General features: G+C 18.2%; 2 protein-coding genes across 2 annotated transcripts; both read right to left on the bottom strand.

Annotated features, from left to right (window-relative positions):
• Positions 1-6490: 6490 nt before the first annotated feature.
• On the bottom strand, positions 6491-7175 carry Bm18091 (Uncharacterized protein; the record flags this gene model as incomplete). Its single annotated transcript, XM_043076000.1, has 2 exons — positions 6491-6610; positions 7080-7175. The coding sequence occupies 2 exons, from the start codon at positions 7173-7175 to the stop codon at positions 6491-6493; spliced, it is 216 nt and encodes a 71-aa protein (XP_042931934.1).
• A 632-nt stretch (positions 7176-7807) lies between these two features.
• Positions 7808-13081, bottom strand: Bm11717 (Serine/threonine-protein kinase K06H7.1, putative; the record flags this gene model as incomplete). The annotated part of the gene is made up of 6 exons (XM_043075999.1): positions 7808-7915; positions 8636-8753; positions 9710-9903; positions 11218-11349; positions 12173-12320; positions 13017-13081. 6 exons carry the CDS (start codon positions 13079-13081, stop codon positions 7808-7810), a joined length of 765 nt encoding a protein of 254 aa, XP_042931933.1.
• Positions 13082-15526: the final 2445 nt, after the last annotated feature.

Raw genomic sequence — 15526 nt, 5'->3', positions numbered from 1 at the left:
ATTTATAAATGAAAAATTGAATATTTTATATTCAAATTTAATTCTAATTTTATGTCATATTTGTAACTTAAATACTTAATTTCAAAAAAATTAAAAAATTGTCAACAAAAATTAGTAAACAAAACAATTTTCTCTTAAATTTTGCTTTTTTTTTCTTACTTTCATTCAAAATTTAAACTCTATTTCTTCATTTCTTTTACAATTTATACAATTTTAATTTAAAATTTAATCTATAAACTTATATGAGAATGTATTTCATCTTCAAATTTATTAATTCACAGTTTTAAAAAAAGGAAATCTATTATTTCTAAAATTTGAAAATATAATTTTGCATTCTTTTTTTTTTTTTAATGATTTTTAAAATTTAATTTTTATATATAGCATTAAAAGATTCAAAAATATGCAATATCATAGCAAATATATTTACTTTAAGTGTTAGCAATGGAATTATTCGAGCAAAAAAAAAAAAAAAAAAAAAATTTATACCAAAAGAAAAACTAAAAAATATTTTTATTAATGGATTTTTTTTTTTTTTTTTCTAAAAATTTTCAACAAATATTTACTAATTTTTTTTTCTTCTTTCATTCAGGTTATAAATAGTAATAAAAGTTATAACATTTATATAAAATTATAAATTATTTATTTATTTATTATTTATTCATATTTTATAAAGTATTTAAATATTTTATGATTTCCTTTTTTTTTTTTTTTTCTTCAATATTTGTTAAAAAATTGCATTTTCAATTTCTAAATCGATTAATTCTAAATTTGTTTAACTTAAAAAAAATTTAATTGATAATTTTCAAAATTATTTGCATAAACAATCAAATATGTTTACAAAATATGTATATTAATATATAATGATAAATTTATAATTCAAAAATTTAATAATGTTAAACTTAATAAATTCAAAACTTAATATTTGTTAATAATTTTTAATTAATTCAAAAAAGAAAAAATTTAATAAGCAATTAGCTAATCATATATAATAGCAAAAAATTGCATAATTAATTAGCAAAGTTGATAATTAAACAAAAATTATTAGCTAATTGCTATTATATAAATAAATTTTTAATAAATTTATTAAATAAATTTTTCATGACAAATTTTTCAATTTCTATTTTTTCCTAAATCATTTCTAAATTTATTTAACTTTAAAAATCTCAATTGATAATTTACAAATTTATTTATTATTTATTCCACATGCGACAATATCTTTAGTTTTACTAAGTTTTTAATGATTTTTTTTTTTAGTTTTAATTTTAAAATGTTATTATTAAATAAATTTTAAGCTTTTAAAACGTTACTATGAAATAAATTTTGCATGAAGAATTTTTCAATTTCTAATTTTTCCTAAATAAGTTCTAAATTTATTTAACTTAAAAAATCTAAATTGATAATTTACAAATTTATTTATTATTTATTCCACATGTGACAATATCTTTAGTTTTACTAAGTTTTTAAAGAGCTTTTTTTAGTTTTAATTTTGATTTTAAAATGTTGCATATAAATAATGTTGTAATATTTTATTTAAACATATTTAAATATTTTATTGATATAATTTATCAAAATAAATTGAATTTATAAGAATGAAATTTGATTTAATTTTTAATTTAATTTTTTTTTTCATTTTTTTTTTCTTTATAAATTCATTTTTTAATGATAAAAAATTTTGTTGTGTAATATGCATGATGAAGACATCCTAAAATTAAATATAATTTATGCATTATTTGAATGATAATTTCAATTCAAATAATTTTATGCATTTCAAATTTTCAAATATTATTATTTTTTTATTTTTTTGCAACCTGAAATTATTCAGTACAAATCAGCTATATTCCATATATTTTTCTTGCTGTTTGCTATTTCGTCGTACCAAAAATAATGGTTTTGATCCATATAAAACACGAAATAATTCCTAAAATATTATTTTTTTTTTAAAAAATTTTGAAATAAATTCAAATTTAATTGAAATTAATAATTTTTTTTTAAATTTAAAATTTTGTGAATAAAAAAATTTTACAAATTTAATAGCACAATGCATAAAATAATTTTTGAAAATAAGAAGAATTACAAAAATTAAAAATAAATCTATAAATGAATGAGGAATAACTTTAAATATATAGGAATTTAGAGAAAAGTAAAAAATCGCGTATGAAACAAAAAAAAAAAACCGGAAAACTGGAAAACCGGAAAATATATACCTCAATTCGAGTTACACTGAATGGTACAGACGAATTCAGCTCTGTAGTAATTTCAATTTTATCATAAATCAATAGAATATAAATAAATGTGAACCACCAAGCGATCATATCGAATGTATCACAAATTTGATCGTTTTTTTTTTTTTTGTTTCAAAATTTCAAAAAGATCATTAAAAAACAATCTAAAAATGATAAATGATCAATATTCAGTGATAAATGATCAATATTCAATGATAAATGATCAATATTCAATGATAAATGATCAATATTCAATGATAAATGATCAATATTCAATGATAAATGATCAAAATTCAATAACAAATAATTGATAATCAATGATATATGGTCAATATTCAATGATAAATGATTAATATTTGATGATAAATGATTAGTATCTAATGATAAATGATCAATATTCAGTGATAAGTGATCAATATTCAATGATAAATAATCAACATTTAATAATAAATTATTAATCATTAAAATCACACCTAAAAAAACAAACGAAAAAAAAATTAAATAAATAAAAATAAAATAAATGAATAAAATTGAAGAATGACGTGATATTATTGTGATAAATGCTACTTTTTTTAAAATTTTAAAGAATCAATTTTCAATTGAGAATAAATTTCAAAGTTATTTCTGAAATTTCAGCATATTTTTCTTTATATTAGCAAGAAAAGAAAAATTTTAGATTTAGTCTGGTTACAAAAAATTAAAAATTAAAAGTTGAAATTGCACTTAAAAACTTAAAAAAAAAAACAAAAATCGAAAATTAAAAATGGTAATACAAAAATGGAAAAACAGAAAATAAAAAAGCTTAAAAGTTTCAAATTTTTACTAATTTAATCAATTTTCTAAAATTTAAAAAAGTCATTTTTTCATTTTTAAATTCTAGAAAAGAAAAAAAATTTTTTTTTTTTTTCTTTCCTAAAGTAATGGATATTTTATATTAAATTAGCTTAGCAAATTTCTTATTTACCTTTTAACGTCATATCACTTTCAAACCTAATTTGCATTTATGACATCATTCATCTGATAATTAAAAATTAAAAATTACTGCCATAAAGGCTTTTATTAAATGCCAATAATATATTTCGATGACTTGTAAACAAATTATAGGAATATATTACTGTAATTTGTGATTGTAAACAAATTATAAAAATATATTACTGTAATTTGTGACTGTAAACAAATTATAAAAATATATTACTGTAATTTGTGATTGTAAACAAATTATAAAAATATATTACTGTAATTTGTGATTGTAAACAAATTATAAAAATATATTACTGTAATTTGTGACTGTAAACAAATTATAAAAATATATTACTGTAATTTGTGATTGTAAACAAATTATAAAAATATATTACTGTAATTTGTGATTGTAAACAAATTATAGGAATATATTACTGTGATTTGTGATTGTAAACAAATTATAGGAATATATTACTGTGATTTGTGATTGTAAACAAATTATAGGAATATATTACTGTAATTTGTGATTGTAAACTAATTGTGAAAATATATTACTGTAATTTGATATGGTAAACAAATTATAGGAATATATTACTGTGATTTGTGATTGTAAACAAATTATAAAAATATATTACTGTAATTTGTGATTGTAAACTAATTGTGAAAATATATTACTGTAATTTGATATGGTAAACAAATTATAGGAATATATTACTGTGATTTGTGATTTGTAAACAAATTATTTATTTGCTTAATTAATATTTCATATTTTTTACAATAATATTTCATATTTTTTACAAATTTACCAATTTCATTTTACTTTGAACTTATTATTATAATTGTTATTGTTATTTTAGCATAATTTATAATCACAAATGATATTATGCGACAGGTGAAATAGTTGAAAAATGTTTTCTCGAATGCTTAAATGCTAAAAGTTATTACAATCTCAATTTTATAATCTCAAATTAGTTAAAAATAGCTAAAAGTTATTAAAAAAAAAAAAAAAGCTTAAATAGCTAAAAATAAAACTCAATTAATTGAAAATAGCTAAAAATATAAACTCAATTAATTGAAAATAGCTAAAAATTATTTGAAAAAAATTTTAACTAAAAATTATAAACTCAAATTATTTGAATAAATTTTCTCTGTTAAATGCTAAAAAAAAAAAACAAAATGCAGCAAATTATAAAAATAAAATATAACAAAAAAGTTGCATGAAAAATAAAAGGGAGAGAGAGAGAGGGAGGGAGGGTAAAAGAAAGAAAGAGAGGAAATGAAAATGGAAGTAAGCAAATCTTAAGTTTAGCTTTTTTATTGATGTCAAAATAAAATATAACAAAAAAGTAACATAAGAAATGAGAAAGGGAGAGAGGGAGAGAGAGAGAGGAGGGTAAAAGAAAGAAAGAAAGAAAGAAAGGAAATGAAAATGGAAGTAAACAAATCTTAAGTTTAGCTGTTTTATTAATGCATTAAATAATAGATCAATGCTTCAAATAAGCAATAAACATATTCAAATGACGAAAGAATTTTTTTTTTTTTGGCTATAAATAGAAAAAAATTGGAATGAATTAGCTAATGTAGAAAAATTTTTCAAATATTATAAATTAATAATAATTTTAAACTCTATTTAATAAAAAAGTTAAAAATAATTTCGTAAAAAAAATTGCGAGTAGAAAAATTATTTTATTATTTCTATGTAAAATAAATAAATAAATTTATTGATATTATTATTATTATTTAGAATTACTAAATTAATAATAATTTTAAACTTTATTCAAAAAAAAGAAAAGTTGAAAATAACTTTGTAAAAAAAAATTGCGAATAGAAAAATGATTTTATTATTTCTATGTGAAATAAACAAATAAATTTATTGATACTATTATTATTATTTAAAATTATTACTTTCAGACATTATTTTATGTGATATAATAAAATCAAATAAATTAATTTTTTTTTTTAAATTAAATCTTTTTGAAATATTTCTTTTCTTTTTGCAAATTTCTGCAATTATTATTTATTTCAAATTTATTTTATTAAAAAAAAAAAAAGCGAATGATTAAATTTGCAATAAAATTATTTCTTATATAATTAGCAAACATTATAATGCGTTTAATTTTCTTCTCTTCTTTCCATTTAAATTATAAAAATTAATCGATTTGAGAAAATAATTTAATCGGAATTTGTGAATTAAATTTTAATTTGCTAAATTACTTAATTAAAATTTTTTATCAAATATAAAACTTATTTTAGATAACTTTTTTTAGATAACAAATATAAAACTTTTTTTGATGATGAATATTATTTTAGATAACATTAAAAGCAGCTTAATCACATCATTTTGAAATTATTGTTGCTGTAATTTCATTTTCATCGAAATAAAAAAATAAATAAATAAATAAAAACAAAAAGAAAACAAATGTTTAATTCATTGTTTTAAAAATACAAAATATATTTGAATAATATCCTTGGCTATTTTATTTATTAGCCTAGTCATTACTTTTAGCAAAATGCTAAAATATTAGCTTTCATTTTTTTTTTTAAAGGTATTTTTTTTATTTTTTTTTTAACATTATTGACTTTAAATATTAATTTAAAGATTAAATTTTATTGTTTTTTTTTTTTTTTTTAACTTACTTTATTTTAACTTAACTTATTCAAAATATAATTTAAATTTGAATATAATTTAAATTTTATTGTTTAATTTTTTAACTTACAAATTTATTTTTGAAATATAATTTGAAATTGATTTAACACCAATAATGAATATAATTTTTAATTTTCAAATTATCAACAAATTATAATTTGCAAATTTTATCAATTCAATGTTTTTTTTTTTGTTCTTTATGTTGTATTTTTGCTTTTAATAATGATGAATTATTAGCCAACATTTCTTCTAAATCTTCCGCTGTTTTATCTGTAAAATTTTCTTTTAAAAAAAAAAAAAAAAATTAAATTTTACAAAAAAAAAAAAAAATGAAATTAAAAAAAAATGCAGACGAAATCAATTTTAACTCAATTGTTATAATCAAATTATGAATTTGAAAATTTTTAATTTGTTATTTTTGGATTTGAATTTAAAAAATTTAAATTTGAATTTAAAAAAAAAATAAAAAATTAAAATCATTCATTACTTCGACGCATAAAAGAAAATGCAGACGAAATCAGTTTTGATTCGTTGTTATAATCAAATTAAGAATTTAAAAATTGTTTCAAAAATTTTCAATTTGTTATTTTTGAATTTGAATTTAAAAAATTTAAGTGAAAAATTTAAATTTGAATTCAAAAAAACAAATAAAAAATTAAAATCATTCATTACTTCGACGCATATTTAATTCAGCTGGTGGTGGTCCATTTACTTTGATTGGATCAGATGCAAAAAATTCTTCAGCATGCTCATATTCTGGTCGTTTTTTTCGATGCTTTAACTAAAAAAAAAAAAAAACGAATTTTGAAATTTTTAATTGAAAAAAAAAAAAAAAAACAAAGAATTTGAAAATTTAATTAAAAAGAAAAGATTTTAATTAAAATTAGAATTTAATTTTTTTTTTTTTAAGAAAACGAATTAAAATGCTTATTAAAAGAGAAAAAAAAAATAGTGATAGCATTTTTGCTTATATTTAATTAATTAAAATAAATTTTTTTTACTTGTTTTTTTTTTTTTTTTTTGTACTATTAAGCAAATTTTATTTAATTTTGTAATTTTTAATTTTTGTATTAAATTAAAAAAAAAAAAAAAAGCACTTATTTATATAAATAAAGTAGCATTCAAAAGAGTAAAAAAATAGTGGTAGCATTTTTGTTTACATTTAATTAATTAAAATAAAATTTTTTTTACTTGTTTTTTTTTATTTAACTTTAAATTTAATTTTTTAAAAAAAAAAAAAAAAACCACACCACATATTGAAGTTGTAAATCAGATTCCCAATCATATCGATCATCATAGTGTACATCAATTCGTTTAATTAATTTAAGAAAACATTTATGTATCATTGTATAATCTGGACGATTGTAGCAATTTAAATTTCGTAAATGTGAAACTATTGGATGTAACTCTTCTATAAAATAATATTTTGAAAAAAAAAAATATATATATTTAAATAAATTAAATTCAAATAAATTAAGTATGTAAATGTTTAAAAAGAAAATAATCAATCAATTAATCAATCAACTAATTAATTAATTAATAAAATCAATCATTCACTCGATTAATCAGTAAATCAATCAATCAAGCAATCACCCAATCAATCAATTATTCAATCAACCAGTCAATCAATCATTCAGTCAACTAATTAATTAATTAATAAAATCAATCAATCACTCGATTAACCAGTAAATCAATCAATCAATCAAGCAAACAATCAATCGATCAATCAATCCACTAATCAATTAATCTTTTCGAAATCTTCTATCATTCCTTTCAATTTTTTCTCTTTCGTATTCTCGTTTATATTTGATAATTATTAATCAAATCAATCAATCAATCAATCAATCAATCAATCAATCAATCAATCAATCAATCAATCAATCAATCAATCAATCAATCAATCAATCAATTAATCAATCAAAGAAAATTCTGATAATAAAACCTGGAAAATGTGATAATAAATCCTTATCACTTATATTCATTTTTTAATTTCCAATCGTTCCTTATCTCTTTCATGTTGCCATGGTAAGCCACAATGCATTTCAATTAATAAATAAATTAATGACCAAATATCATCCTTACGTCCCTAAAAAAAATTTTCATTTTTATTTTTACTTTTTTTTTTTTTTTTTTTTTTTTTTGCAAATTTTTCATATTATTACTAATATTTTGGTTTTAAATTTATTTTTATTGCATTTTTTTCCTTTTTTTTTAATAAAATAATAAACATTTTCTTAATTTTAATATAAATAAATGAAATAAACATTTTCTTAATTTTAATATAAATTTACTATTAAATTAATAAATAACAAAATGAATTAAGAAAAAGAGAATAATAGTAATTTTATGGAAAATAAAATGAAAACAAATATGTAATAAATTGAAATTAATAATCAATTAGATATTGAATAGTTTTAAATGAAAATTAATAATCAATTCGATATTAAATACTTTCAAATTAAAAATAGTAATCAATTAGATATTAAATACTTTTAAATGAAAAAATAATCAGTTAGATATTAAATAAAAAAATAGTCAATTAAATATTAAATACTTTTAAATGGATAATTAATAATCAATTAGATATTGAATACTTTTAAATGAAAATTAATAATCAATTCGATATTAAATACTTTTAAATGGAAATTAATAATCAATTAGATTTGAATACTTTTAAATGAAAATTAGTAATCAACTAGGAATTGAATGCAACATTTCTAATTTATCAATTAATTAAATCTTTTTCCTTCCTACTTTTTTCTCCAAACTTTCTGTTCTTTTCTATTTCATTTACTCATTTCAACACCTGTTCTTTCTTTTCGTGAACTGATGGTGAACAATAGCGCATTGTGCCACGAAATTCCGCTGAACGACGTGCTCGACGTGCTATCCAATGACCTTTACGTTTTTCAAATGCATAATTACTGTAAAAATTTTATGAAAAATTTATTCTATAAAAATTTTTAATTTTTTTTTTTTATTGTTGTTTTTTTCCTTATAAAAATATATTTAAAACTTTTTTTTTTTAAATTAATAACAATATTTTGTGTTAGAAATTATTTTATTAAAGAAAAAAGAAATGATTATAAATTTGTCACATTTATAATTTAAATATTTTATTTTTATCAGTAATATGTTGATAATTTCATATCAATTTATATTTTTTACTTCAGAAAAAAAAAATGAAATATCTACATTGATATTTAATTTATTTACATAGATATTTAATTTATTCTAATCGAAGTAAATATTTAAATTTTTGTTTATCTTAAAATAATTTCTTTTCTTTCATCAATTTTCTTTTTTTTTTTTTTCATTTAATATTTTCTTTCAATTAGAAATAAATAAATAAATAAATTCTTTCATCAATTTTTTTTTTTTGAAGCTTTTTCCATTCAATTTTTTTTCTTTCTTTCATTTCTTTTACACTCTCTTTTTCAATTAGAAAATAAATAAATAAATAAATCTCTCTCTTTTTTTTTTAAAATTAGAAAAAAAATAAACAAATGAATAAATAATTATCGCGCTCTTCTTTTTTTTTTTTTTTTTTTAATATTAGGAAATAAATAAACAAGTGAATAAAGAAATAACTCTTTTTTTTAAAATAGAAAATAAATAAACAAACAAATAAATAAGTATCTCTCTTTTTTTTTTAATTAAATGATAAATAAATAAATATATCTCATTTTTTTTTTTTTTTTGAATTAAAAGATAAATAAACAAAGAAATAAATAAAATATCTCTCTTTCTTTTAAATTAGAAAAAAAAATAAACAAATAAATAAATAAGTACCTCTCTTTTTTTTTAAATTAAAAGATAAATAAACAAATAAATAAATATCTCTCTTCCTTTTAAATTAGAAAATAAATAAACAAATCACCGTGCTAATCCAAAATCTAAAATATGAACACATCTTGCTTGCTCAACGTCACTTTCATGTCCCATTACAAAATTAGCTGGCTTAATGTCACGATGTACAAAGCCAATATCATGTAATAATTTTATGCTATACAAACATTGTATACCAATTCGAGACCATGTTTCCATTGATAAATATTCTCCTTGACAACTTATCTTTAAAAATTTATCAAATTTATCACAACACATTCTTTTTTTGTTTTGTTTTCGTATCATTTTAATAGATAAATAGCAAATATTCCGCTTTAAAATTAACTTTTCAAATTTTAAATTTAGAAAAGTTGAAAGTACAAATTAGAAAATGGAGCAGTATTGTCGAGGAAAAGCATTTAAAAATTTGACATTTTAAAAAAATGACAGAAATTAGATTTTTAATTTTTTTAAATTTTTAATTAGATTTTTTTTATAGCAAATATACCGCTTTAAAATTAACTTTTCAAATTTTAAATTTAGAAAAGTTGAAAGTACAAATTAGAAAATGGAGCAGTATTGTCGAGGAAAAGCATTTAAAAATTTGACATTTTAAAAAATGACAGAAATTAGATTTTTAATTTTTTAAATTTTTAATTAGATTTTTTTTATAGCAAATATACCGCTTTAAAATTAACTTTTCAAATTTTAAATTTAGAAAAGTTGAAAGTACAAATTAGAAAATGGAGCAGTATTGTCGAGGAAAAGCATTTAAAAATTTGACATTTTAAAAAAATGACAGAAATTAGATTTTTAATTTTTTTAAATTTTAATTAGATTTTTTTATAGCAAATATACCGCTTTAAAATTAACTTTTCAAATTTTAAATTTAGAAAAGTTGAAAGTACAAATTAGAAAATGGAGCAGTATTGTCGAGGAAAAGCATTTAAAAATTTGGCATTTAAAAAAAAAAAAAAAACAGAAAATTTGTTGCTATAAATTAATTTGTATATTTAAATGACTTATTAAATAAAAGTAAATAAAATTTTAAAATTTAAATTTTAATATTTTTTGAGACTTTTTCAATATATTTCAATATAATCTAATATACTTATTTTTTTTTCAATTTTGATATGTTTATTATTTGATACTTTTTAATATAATTAATATTTTTCAATACTTTTTTAATATAATAAATTTGATATACTTATTTTTAATATAATTTAATATAATTATTTTCTTTTTTTAATTTTAATATATTTATTTTTGATACTTTTTTAATATATTTAATATTTTTTGATACTTTTTTAATATAATTAATATTTTTTGATATATTTTGCAACAAATAATCTAAAATACGTTCAAAAACATTTTTTCCTTCAGAAACTTTTGTTATTGTTATTTAAAAAAAAAAAAAAAAAAAAAAAAAGAATATTACAAATTTATTGCATTTTTTGAATAAATTTTGTCGTTTTAATTAGTAACTTAAAATTTAATAAATTTATGAATTTTAATTAATTACAAATTAAAATGAACAAAAAAAAAAATAATATTAATTACTTTAAGTGTTCGAAGATTTTCACCAAGTAATGTTACAATCATATATGAAAATTTTTTATGTTTTGCAGCATGAAATAATTTCACCACATGTGGCTTATCACCATCACGATTTAAAAAGTTTATTATCATAATCTGAATTATTTTAAATTTAAAAAAAAAAAAAAAAACAAAAAACAACCTTTGATAAGTTGATTTAAAAAAAAAAAAGAAAGAAATTGTAATTTCAGAAATTAAATTTTATTTTCATCTACAATTTAATAATTATTTTATATTGCTACAAATTACTAAATATAAATTTAAAAAAAAAAAAAAAAACATCGTTTGATATAACTTTAAATTTATCATTCAAATTATCACACTATCTTAGTATTTATTAAATTACTATAAATTGTTAAATATAAGTTAAAAAACAAAATAAATTCAAAAATTAATTTTGGTTATAATTTCAAAATTATCATTTCACAAAATTTGTTTGATTTAAAAGCAAAAATTTAACAAAAAAAGTATTTTCGAACTAATTAGAGCTCTTTTTCAAAAAAAAAAAATTTTTTTTTTTTAAAAAAACTATAAAATTTGACAATTATGCTCATCGATGATTCAATAATTATTATACTACTATAAATTGCTAATTATAAGTTACCTTGAAATTATCATTTAAATCACAAAATCGTTTTGTTTAAAACAAAAGTCTTTAACTTTAAGTTTAACTTTAAATTATCATTTAAATCACAAAAGCTTTTTTTTTAAAAAAACAAAAACAAAAAACAAGACAAAACTCTTTAACTTTAAATTATCACAAATTGTTTAATTTTTATTAATTAAATTAATTTTTAAATTAAAAAATTTAATAAACAGAAAACAAAAAATTTTTATTTCCCTTGAAAATACTTATTTTCAAAAGTGCTTTTTTTTTTTTTTTGAAAAAAATTTTATAAAATTTTTTTTTTTGACAAACTTCAAGTTTAATTGCTGATCCACCCTCAATATCATTTGGTTCAGCTTTTAATGCAGCATAACGACCACGTTGTTGAATATGTTCCACACGATACACTTGTCCAAAGCCGCCTTCATCTAATTTATTTTTTATCCGCCATTTACCAAATCTTAAAAAAAATTTTAAATTTTAAATTTCTCAAATATCATTTGCAAAATTTACAAATGAAAGTAAAAAAAAAAATTTTTTTTTTCTTCTTTGTTTTTAATTTTTTAAACTTTTTCCGCCGTAAATGGAAGATAAAAAAAAAAAAAGTGCGCCAAAAGATACTTTTTAGCCTAAATAATTCTAATTAATTTAATTAACTTTTTTTTTTTTTTTTAATTGGTTAACCTTTGACTAAGTTTAAGATCAATTTAATTAATTTACTTTCGACCAGGTTTAAAATCAGTTTAGTCAATTTTTTTTTAATTAGCTAACCTTCCACCGAGTTTAAAATTAATTTATTTAATTTTCTTTTTATAAGTCAACCTTCGACCAAGTTTAAAATCAATTTAATTAATTTTTAATTAGCTAACCTACGACTATAAACCTGGTTCAAAATCAATTTAATTAACTTTTCTTTAATTAGTTAACCTTCCACCGGGTTCAAAATCAATTTTATTAACTTACCTTCGATCAGGTTCAATCAAATTTTTTATTAGTTTAAATCAATTTATTTTTTTTTAATTAGCTTACCTTCGACCGGGTTTAAAATCAATCCTAAAATCAATCCAAAATCAGTTTAATCAAATTTTTTAATTAGCTAGCCTTCCACCGAGTTTAAAATCAATTTAATTAACTTTTTTTTTTTTAATTAGCTTACCTTCGACCGGGTTTAAAATCAATCCATGATGAATGCTCACTTTCAGCTGTCACTTCAACGCTCATTACTGCATACCTTTATGCAAATTTAAGCTGTACAAAAAAAAAAAAAAATAAATTCAAATTTTGGTACAATAAAATAGTATTGATAGTAATAAATGATAAATTTAATAAAATGGAAATATCAAGAATTAAATTAAAATTACTGACAAATTTAAAATTAATTCATTTTAAACGATAATAATTAAATTTCAATAAAATATTAATGATAGTAATAAATGATAAATGATAAATTTAATAAAATGGAAATATCAAGAATTAAATTAAAATTACTGACAAATTTAAAATTAATTCATTTTAAACGATAATAATTAAATTTCAATAAAATATTAATGATAGTAATAAATGATAAATGATAAATTTAATAAAATGGAAATATTAAGAATTAAATTAAAATTACTGACAAATTTAAAATTAATTCATTTTAAACGATAATAATTAAATTTCAATAAAATATTAATGATAGTAATAAATGATAAATGATAAATTTAATAAAATGGAAATATTAAGAATTAAATTAAAATTACTGACAAATTTAAAATTAATTCATTTTAAACGCTAATAAATCATTCATTTAATTAAATTTCATTTGCAATCGATCATTTTTTTTTCTAAACTTTCGTGAAAAGAAAAAATGTTACAATAAGAAATTTGTTAAAGTTTTATTCGTATTTTTTTCTGACTTATAAATTCTTTAAAATAATTTAAATGAATAAATTTTTTAATGAATAATGGTAATGCAAAAAAAAAAATAAAAAGCGAACAAATGAATTTAAATAAATTTCTTATTTTATTATTTTTTTTTCTTTTCATTTTTAAATTATATTGAAGTTTTTGAAGTATAACTGAAGCATATAATCATTTTTGAGCTATTAATTAACAATTTTAATTGTAATTGTAATTTTTTTTTAATCTCATTTTTGAATATATATTGTTAAAGTTGGGTAAACTTGATTAATTTTAATTTAGCTTAAATTACTTGGATTGAAACATTCATATTAGTATTATTTATCACTGTCACCTGTCACCTGTCACTGTCACTTAAAATATGGGAAATTTGATGGTCACATAAATTTAATTAACCTTAATTTAGTTTGAATTATTTGAATAGAAACATTTATATCAGTATTATTTATTGTCACCTATCACTGTCACTTGAAATATGAGAAAATCAAACATTCATATTAGTATTATTTGTCGTCACCTGTCACCTGTCACTGTCACTTAAAATATGACAAATTCGATGGTCGCATAAACTTAGTTAACTTTAATTTAACTTAAATTACTTAAATATATAATTAATTTTAATTTAGCTTAGATTACTTGGATAGAAGCATTCATATTAGTATCTCACCTGTCACCTGTCACATAAAATATGAGAAATTCGATGGTCGCATAAGCTTAATTAACTTTAATTTAGCTTGAATTACTTGAATAGAAACATTCCTACAGTATTATTTATTGTCACCTGTCACCTGTCACTTAAAATATGACAAATTCAATATACCACTACCTTACCACAGCAATATTAGCACAACTAATAACACGAAACGACACGTATATTTGTCACCTATAAACAATAATTAAAAAAAAATTTGAATTATTATTTACTTTTATAGCAAAGCAAAATTTGCATACTAATAGAGAAAATATGCTTTTTTTGCACAAATTTTCTGCATTTTTAGCATAAAAAATAATTTACATTTGAAAATAATTTTTTAGATTTTCAAAAAGTCTTTGAAAGAATTAATATTATATTTATTTTTATATTATTTTACAAAATTTTAAAATATTTATTTAAAATAGACAAGCAAAGTGATATTATTAAAACATTATAATTGATAATTTATATGAACTTTTTCACACTTACGTGAATATCTCAATAATTTGCACTAATTACAATATTTTTTGGGTAATTAATTTAAATTTCAGGATAACCGATATCACAAAATGTTAATAATTTGTGATAATATTTCGGCAAAAAAAATTTTGCCGGAAACGGAAGATCACATTGCCTGAAATTATTACCCTAAGCAAAATGCCAAAAAAAAGAATTACAATATTATTTGGGTAATTGATCTAAATTTCAGGTTAACCGTTTACGTATATCTCAAAATTTTAATAATTTGTAATAATATTTCGGCAAAAAAAAATTTTGCCAGAAACGGAAGATCACATTGCCTGAAAATATTACCATCTACGTATATCTCAAAATTTTAATAATTTCTAATAATACTTTGGCAAAAAAATTTTGCCGGAAACGAAAGATCACATTGCCTGAAAATATTACCCCAAGCAAAATGCCAAAAAAAAGAATTACAATATTATTTGGGTAATTTACCTAAATTTCAGGTTAACCATCTACGTATATCTCAAAATTTTAATAATTTGTAATAATATTTCGGCAAAAAAAATTTTGCCAGAAACGGAAGATCACATTGCCTGAAAATA

This window comes from Brugia malayi, assembly GCF_000002995.4.
Source record: "Brugia malayi strain FR3 genome assembly, contig: Bm_v4_ChrX_scaffold_001, whole genome shotgun sequence".
Classification (NCBI taxonomy): domain Eukaryota; kingdom Metazoa; phylum Nematoda; class Chromadorea; order Rhabditida; family Onchocercidae; genus Brugia; species Brugia malayi.
This window is presented reverse-complemented; position numbering and strand designations above follow the sequence as displayed.